The 8,974-nt window shown below is 44.6% G+C and overlaps 1 protein-coding gene across 1 annotated transcript; it reads right to left on the bottom strand.

Moving 5' to 3' along the window:
* Positions 1–338: 338 nt before the first annotated feature.
* On the bottom strand, positions 339–1,468 carry LOC309563675 (C3a anaphylatoxin chemotactic receptor-like; the record flags this gene model as incomplete). Its single annotated transcript, XM_082268269.1, has 1 exon — positions 339–1,468. The coding sequence occupies one exon, from the start codon at positions 1,466–1,468 to the stop codon at positions 500–502; it is 969 nt and encodes a 322-aa protein (XP_082124395.1). The 3' UTR covers positions 339–499.
* Positions 1,469–8,974: the final 7,506 nt, after the last annotated feature.

Genomic DNA, 8,974 nt, shown 5'->3' with positions numbered 1-8,974 from the left:
GCTAGAAAATAATGGTGGCCACACAAAATATTGACGCGTTGTTCCCAATTTGGACATTGCCACTTAGGGGTGTACTCACTTTTGTTGCCAGCGGTTTAGACATTAATGGCTGTGTGTTGAGTTATTTTGAGGGGACAGTAAATTTACACTGTTATACAAGCTGGACACTCACTACTTTACATTGTAGCAAAGAGTCATTTCTTCAGTGTTGTCACATGAAAAGATAGAATAAAATATTTACAAAAATGTGAGGGGTGTACTTACTTTTGTGAGATACTGTATGCACAATTCTTTGATTGCATATTGATTGAGCGCTGCACTATTTCTTTATGCCATGTACAGCCACCCTAGAATGCACTGATAAGATTTCCTGCAAACAGTTGATCACAATCACTAATACAACAAAAAAGTCTACAGATCCATCTAAACATTCAAGCAGAGGTCTTCCTTTCATTATCTTGGCGATCGTCCTTTAGCACATTTTACAATGAGATCTTCACTATAGAGGCACGTTGTCCACTTCCATGTGCTCATTCCTCTGAGGTGGTGTTTTTGATAAGCTTTCACTAAACGTATTTTGTATGAGCTCTGCAATAGACTGTCTCACCTTATCCTTCATATCTTTCCCCATGAAGACGTAGAGTATTGGGTTGATGCAACTATTGAACTGGGCCAGAGACAGCGAGGCAAGGTCCAGGATGAACACTACTTCATTTTCAGAGTATAGCAGGACTACACCCATGATGTGGAAAGGGGCCCAGGTGATGAAAAATGCAACTATGATCCCTAAAGACACCTTGATGATTTTATTACCAACTTCTGTAAATCTTCTTTTGTGTATTATAAAAGCCACAGAAATGTAACAAGTAGAAATGATTAAGAATGGAAGCAGAAAACCAACAACCACATTGATGTAAGTGGTGAGCTCCATTATTTTTTTTTCATAATAGCATTGAGTTCTGTTATCAGCAGTGGAGAATGTTCGGTACAGGATATTAGGTAGACACACCACGGTGGACAAGGTCCAAATAGCCAAGCATGTCATCCACGCCGTTCGCACTCCTCTGTGATTTCGGGCCCAAATGGGTTGGACAACCAGGATGCAACGGTCAACGCTGATAGCCACCAAGGTGAAGATGCTGGTGAACATGTTTAAGGGAACGATGAAGGGTAATATCTTGCAGAGCGCATGACCGTACAGCCAGCCTGGGTAGAAGTAATCTGCTATTCTCAATGGAAGAGACAGGCAGCAGATAATATCAGCCACAGCAAGGTTCCAAAACCAAATGGTAGTCATGGTCCACTTCATCTTCACTCCGGTAACCCAAAGCACCAGAGCATTGCCGGGGACTCCTACGAGGGTCGTAAAAGAGAAAAGCAGGACAGTGAACAAATGCTTATGGCTGTAAAAGCTTTCTGGTTCCGTCACATTACTGATGTTGGACATCTTGTTCTCCTGTAAAGACATAAAAAATTATTGCATCCACGTGATTAAAGTCCAATCAGATGTTATAAAATGTAATATAAAGTAAAAGGTTATTACTGGTCATGAGCTCTGTAACTAGTGATGAGTTAAAGTTTGGTCTGAACCAAGAGAGATTATCACATGACAGGAGGCCCAATCAGCTTCACCTGTTGAATCCCCCCCCCCACATAACAAATGGGCAGGGGATGCTGGTGACATCAGTGACCCATTATGGCCACCTGGATATATATTGTTCATTGGCTTTGTCCAAATATGGCCATGCTAGGTCAATGATGTCACCAGCATGCCTGCTCCTTTGTTACATGCGGGTGCGGGGGTGGGGAATTCCATGACCACAGCTGATTGGGATGGCGTCCTGCTGTCATGTGACAGTCTCACATGAGTTCAAGCCAAACTGAATTCAGTGCAAACCCATGTGAGCAGCATACACAGAGTCCACGGTATTTAGAAGAATGCAAGGTTTCTTGCAGAACAAAGATGTTAAAACTAGTATTTCAGTAACAGGTGCGGTATTGCTTGCAGTAACAGGTTCAGTATCGCTTGCAGTAAGAGGTGCGGTATCCCTTGCAGTAACAGGTGCAATATCACTTGCAGTAACAGGTGCAGTATCGCTCGCAGTAACAGGTGCAGTATCGTTCACTGTAACAGATGCAGTACCGCTTGCAGTAACAGGTGCAGTACCGCTTGCAGTAACAGGTCCAGTATCACTCACAGTAACAGGTGATGTATCGCTTTCAGTAACAGGTGCAGTATCGTTCGCTGTAACAGGTGCAGTATCGCTTGCAGTAACAGGTGCAGTATCGCTTGCAGTAACAGGTGCAGTACCACTTGCAGTAACAGGTCCAGTATCGCTCGCAGTAACAGGTGAAGTATCGCTTGCAGTAACAGGTGCAGTATCGCTTGCAGTAACAGGTGCGGTATCGCTCGCAGTAGCAGGTGCAATATTGCTTGCAGTAACAGGTGCAATATTGCTTGCAGTAACAGGTGCACTATCGCTCGCTGTAACAGGTGAAGTATTGCTTGCAGTAACTGGTGAAGTATCGCTCGCAAGTAACAGGTGCAGTATTGCTTTCAGTAACAGATCCAGTATCACTCTCAGTAACAGGTGTGGTATCGCTTTCAGTAACAGGTGCAGTATCACTTGCTGTAACAGGTGCAGTATCGCTTGCAGTAACAGGTGCAGTATCGCTTGCAGTAACAGGTGCAGTACCACTTGCAGTAACAGGTCCAGTATCGCTCGCAGTAACAGGTGAAGTATCGCTGGCAGTAAAAGCTGCAGTATCACTTGCAATGCCAGGTGCAGTATCACTTGCAGTAACAGGGACAGCATTGCTTCCAGTAACAGGTGCAGCATCACTTTTAGTAACAGGTGTAGTATTGCTTGCAGTAACAGGTGTGGTATCACTTGCAGTAACAGGTGTATTATCGCTTGCAGTAACAGGTGCAGTATCACTTGCAGTATCAGGTACAGTATCGCTTGCAGTAACTGGTGCGGTATCGATTGAAGTAACAGGTGCAGTATCGCTTGCAGTAACAGGTGCGGTATCACTTGCAGTAACAGGTGCGGTATCACTTGCAGTAACAGGTGCAGTATTACTTGCACAAACAGGTGCAGTATCACTTTCAGTAACAGGTGCTGTATCGCTTACAGTAACAGGTGCAATATCGCTTTCAGTAACAGATGCGGTATCGCTTGCAGTAACAGGTGCAGTATTACTTGCAGTAACAGGTGCGGTATCACTTGCAGTAACAGGTGCAGTAGCACTTGCAGTAACAGGTGCGGTATCGCTTGTAGTAACAGGTGCAGTAACAGGTGCAGTATCGCTTTCAGTAACAGGTGCGATATTACTTGCAGTAACAGGTGCGGTATCACTTGCAGTAACAGATGCGATATCACTTGCAGTAACAGGTGCAGTATCGCTTGCAGTTACAGGTGCAGTATTGCTTGCAGTATCAGGTGCGGTATCACTGTCAGGTACAGGTGCAGTATCGCTTGCAGTAAAAGGTGCAGTATTGCATTGCAGTAACAGGTGCAGTATCACTTGCAGTAACAGGGGCAATATCGCTTGCAGTAACAAGTGCAGTATCATTTTTAGTAACAGGTGCAGTATCACTTGCAGTAACAGGTGCAGTATCACTTGCAGTAACAGGTGAAGTGTCACTTGCAGTAACAGGTGCAGTATCACTTGCAGTAACAGGTGCAGTATCACTTGCAGTAACAGGTGCAGCATCTTTTGCGGTAACAGGTGCAGTATCATTTGCAGTAACAGGTGCAGTATTACTTTCAGTAACAGGTGCAGTATTACTTGCAGTAACAGGTGCGTTATCTCTTGCAGTAACAGGTGCAGTATCGCTCGCAGTAACAGGTGCAGTATCGCTTTAAGTAACAGATACGGTATCACTTGCAGTGACAGGTGCAGTATTGCTTGCAGTAACATGTGCAGTATCACTTGCAGTAACAGGTGCAGTATTAATTTCAGTAACAGGTGCGGTATTAGTTGCAGTAACAGGTGCAGTAGCACTTGCAGTAACAGGTGCGGTATTACTTGCAGTAACAGGTTTAGTATCGCTTGTAGTAACAGATGCAGTATTACTTGCAGTAACAGGTGCGGTATCATTTGCAGTAACAGGTGCAGTATCGCTTGCAGTAACAGGTGCAGTATCGCTTGCAGTAACAGGTGCGTTATCACTGGCAGTAACAGGTGTGGTATCGCTTGCAGTAACAGGTGCAGTATCGCTTGAAGTAACAGGTGTGGTATCGCTTGCAGTAACAGGTGCAGTATTACTTGCAGTAACAGGTTTAGTATCGCTTGTAGTAACAGGTGCAGTATTACTGGCAGTAACAGGTGCAGTATTACTTGCAGTAACAGGTTTAGTATCGCTTGTATTAACAGGTGCAGTATCGCTTGCAGTAACAGGTGCAGTATCGCTTGCAGTTACAGGTGCGGTATTGCTTGTAGTAACAGGTGCAGTATCACTTGCAGTAGCAGGTGTGGTATCGTTTGCAGTAACAGGTGCAGTATCGCTTGCAGTAACAGGTGCGGTATCACTGGCAGTAACAGGTGCAGTATTACTTGCAGTAACAGGTTTAGTATCGCTTGCAGTAACAGGTGCGGTATCACTGGCAGTAACAGGTGCGGTATTGTTTGCAGTAACAGGTGCAGTATCGCTTGCAGTAACAGGTGCGGTATCACTGGCAGTAACAGGTGCAGTATTACTTGCAGTAAAAGGTTTAGTATCGCTTGTAGTAACAGGTGCAGTATTACTTGCAGTAACAGGTGCGGTATTGTTTGCAGTAACAGGTGCAGTATCGCTTGCAGTAACAGGTGCGGTATCACTGGCAATAACAGGTGCCGTATTACTTGCAGTAACAGGTTTAGTATAACTTGCAGTAACAGGTGCGGTATCACTGGCAGTAACAGGTGCAGTATTACTTGCAGTAACAGGTTTAGTATCGCTTGAAGTAACAGGTGCAGTATTACTGGCAGTAACAGGTGCAGTATTACTTGCAGTAACAGGTTTAGTATCGCTTTCAGTAACAGGTGCAGTATCGCTTGCAGTTACAGGTGCGGTATTGCTTGTAGTAACAGGTGCGGTATCACTGGCAGTAACAGGTGCGGTATCACTGGCAGCAACAGGTGCAGTATTACTTGCAGTAACAGGTTTAGTATCGCTTGTAGTAACAGGTTCAGTATTACTTGCAGTAACAGGTGCGGTATCGTTTGCAGTAACAGGTGCAGTATCACTGGCAGTAACAGGTGCAGTATTACTTGCAGTAACAGGTTTAGTATCGCTTGTAGTAACAGGTGCAGTATCACTTGCAGTAACAGGTGCAGTATCACTTGCAGTAACAGGTGCAGTATCGCTTGTAGTAACAGGTGCAGTATCACTGGCAGTAACAGGTGCAGTATTACCTGCAGTAACAAGTTTAGTATCTTAGTATCGCTTGTAGTAACAGGTGCAGTATTACTTGCAGTAACAGGTGTGGTATCGCTTGCAGTAACAGGTGCAGTATCGCTTGAAGTAACAGGTGTGGTATCGCTTGCAGTAACAGGTGCAGTATTACTTGCAGTAACAGGTTTAGTATCGCTTGTAGTAACAGGTGCAGAATTACTTGCAGTAACAGGTGCGGTATTGCTTGCAGTAACAGGTGCGGTATTGCTTGCAGTAACAGGTGCAGTATCACTGGCAGTAACAGGCTCAATAACACTTGCAGTAACCAGTATGATAGCCACTACATAGGCCCAAGCACAGGTCTCGGGACGGTGCGATTTTGGTCATTAGACATGTGCAGAACAAAAACTTTTGTTTAATTTTGTTTCGATTCGATTCGATTTTGCATAAATCTGTTTAATTCGTTTTGTTTTTTTTGTATTCAAATCGATTAACATTTTCCGAATTCAAACAGTTTTCAAATTAGTTGAATTTTTCATTTGCTTTCCAATTTGCAATGACAATAAAATAGAAAAGAAGATAAAGGAATAGAATAGAAAAACAAAAACAGAATATAATTAGTGTTGAGCGAACACGGACTGTTTTATTCGTGTTTGTACCGAATAATTGGATTTTTGTTACCCGAACACGGACCCGAAAACTTTACAGCATGTTCGGGTTTAAAATCCGTGTTCGGTCATTTTATTTCCGGGTTTGTATGTATTGGCGCGCTTTTAATGGCGGGCTTTCAACAGCCAATCAACAAGCGTTTAACTGGTGTGCCTTAAGCCATCCCAGCCATGCCTACAAATGTATTAGTAGCTGTGATTGGCCATCTGAAGTATGTGACCATGTCTTTATAAGTTCGAGACCGAGCGCCGCTGCGTCATTCTGCTGTAGTACAGGGACAGAGCACACATCATACGTGCTGGCTGCTGATTAGGGACAGACAGGCATAAATTATATTGTGTCCGAAAAGAATTCAGAATCAGGGACAGGTCGGAGTGCTGCAGGCAGGGCGAGTTGTTAGGGCATTTTAGGGCGAGGCTGGAGATAGGCAGGGTCAGTGTTCTACAATCGATTTTGCTGTGTGGGGGGTTTGCAGTGCCGGCAGTGACCGATCTTATCGATCATTTTAGGGCGAGGCTGGAGATAGGCAGGGTCAGTGGTCCACATCGATTTTGCTGTGTGTGGGGTGGTGTGAACACAATCTTTTTGCCCGCTGAGGAGGAGGGAGAAAAAAGTATTTTTTATCAGTCAGTTGTGTGCAGCGTTTTTCCTTCAGTGCTGCTGACTGTGATAATACACTGCTGTGTTCACATGTGCTATTATTGAGTGATTTCAAAAGTTATACACTTTTTTTCTATTCCACTATTCAATATACACCCTTTGGTTAAAAAAATAAAATTGTGGTATAGTCTGTACTAATCTATTTAAAAATTACAAACTTAAAAGGGGAATTTTCTTTTTTTTTTCCCTTCATAGCCTGCAGCAGAGCTGACTGATATAAGACACTGCTGTTCACATGTGCTATTGAAAAATCACCAATTTTATATCATATTTTCTATTCCGCTATTCAATCTACACCTTTGGGTTAAAAACAATTAAATTGCGGGATAGTCTGTATCGGTACGTGTGAGATACACCTTTCCAATTTTTGGGGCGCATCTCATACCGCCGAGGATTGCAGGGTGCTTCAGTGTGCCTCCTGCCTGTTCCGAACTCCTCCTACTCCTCATCCTGCCTTTGGGGGTACAAAAAATAGTAATCGGGGCCTAGTCTGGTTCTGTACGTGTGAGATACATACACCTTTTGATATCATATTTTCTATTCCGCTATTCAATCTACACCCTTGGGGTAAAAACAATTAAATTGCGGGATAGTCTGTATTGGTACGTGTGAGATACACCTTTCCAATTTTTGGGGCGCATCTCATACCGCCGAGGATTGCAGGGTGCTTCAGTGTGCCTCCTGCCTGTTCCAAACTCCTCCTACTCCTCATCCTGCCTTTGGGGGTACAAAAAATATTAATTTGGGCCTAGTCTGGGTCTGTACGTGTGAGATACATACACCTTTTGATATCATATTTTCTATTCCGCTATTCAATCTACACCTTTGGGGTAAAAACAATTAAATTGCGGGATAGTCTGTATCGGTACGTGTGAGATACACCTTTCCAATTTTTAGGGCGCATCTCATACCGCCGAGGATTGCAGGGTGCTTCAGTCTGCTTCCTGTTCCGAACTCCTCCTACTCCTCATCCTGCCTTTAGGGTACAAAAAATTGTAATCGGGGCCTAGTCTGTGTTTGTACGTGTGAGTTAGATACACCGTTTTATCATTTTTTTTCTATTCCGCTATTCAATCTACACCCTTGGGGGTAAAAATAATTAAATTGCGGCATAGTCTGTATCCGTACGTGTGAGATACACCTTCCAAATTTTTGGGGCGCATCTTCCACTGCCAAGGATTGCAGGGTGCTTCAGTTTGCCTCCTGTTCCGAACTCCTCCTACTCCTCATCCTCCCTTTAGGGTACAAAAAATTGTAATCGGGGCCTAGTCTGTGTTTGTACGTGTGAGTTATATACACCATTTTATAAATTTTTTTCTATTCCGCTATTAAATATACACCCATGCAGGTGAAAAAAATTAAATTACGGCATTGTCTGTATGTGTACGTGTGAGATACACCCTTTCAATTTGTTTGGCGCATCTCCTTCCACCACTGAGGATTGCAGGGTGCTTCAGTTTGCCTCCTGTTCCTAACTCCTCCTACTCCGCTTCCTCATCCTCTACCGCCTCCTCATCCTGTCAGCGTAACACCTTCACCACCAAATTCAGCAAAGCCAGGGGTAAACGACAGCAGGCAGTTTTAAAACTTGCATGTTTGGGGGAAAAATCCCACACCGCGCATGAGTTGTGGAGGAGCATGGAACAGCAGACCGATGAGTTGTTGGTGCCAGCGAGCCTCAAGCCCGGCATGGTGGTGTGCGATAACGGGCGAAATCTCATAGCAGCTCTGGGCCTAGCCGATTTGACGCACATCCCTTGCCTGCAGCATGTGCTGAATTTAGTGGTGCAGAGGTTCCTTCAAAATACCCCAATATGTCAGAGCTGCTGCAGAAAGTGCGGGCCGTCTGTGCGCACTTTCGACGTTCTCACACTGCTGCTCGCCTGTCAGCGTTGCAGGGTAACTTCGGTCTTCCCGCTCACCGCCTCATATGTGATATGCCCACAAGGTGGAACTCCACCTTGCACAAGCTGGAAAGACTGTGCGAGCAGCAGCAGGCCATAGTGGAGTTTCAGCTGCAGCACGCACGCGTGAGTCGCTCTGCGGAACAGCACCACTTCACCACCAATAACTGGGCCTCCATGCAAGACATGTGTGCCTTGTTGCGCTGTTTTGAGTACTCTACCAACATGGCCAGTGCCGATGATGCAGTTGTCAGCTTAACTATCCCACTTCTATGCCTCCTTCAAAAAACAATTCGGGCGATGATGGAAGAGGATGTGGCACAGGATGAGGAGGAGGAGGAGGAGGATGAAGAGGTAACAT

This window comes from Pelophylax lessonae, assembly GCF_965119305.1.
Source record: "Pelophylax lessonae genome assembly, chromosome: 9".
NCBI classification, from domain to species: Eukaryota; Metazoa; Chordata; class Amphibia; order Anura; family Ranidae; genus Pelophylax; species Pelophylax lessonae.
This window is presented reverse-complemented; position numbering and strand designations above follow the sequence as displayed.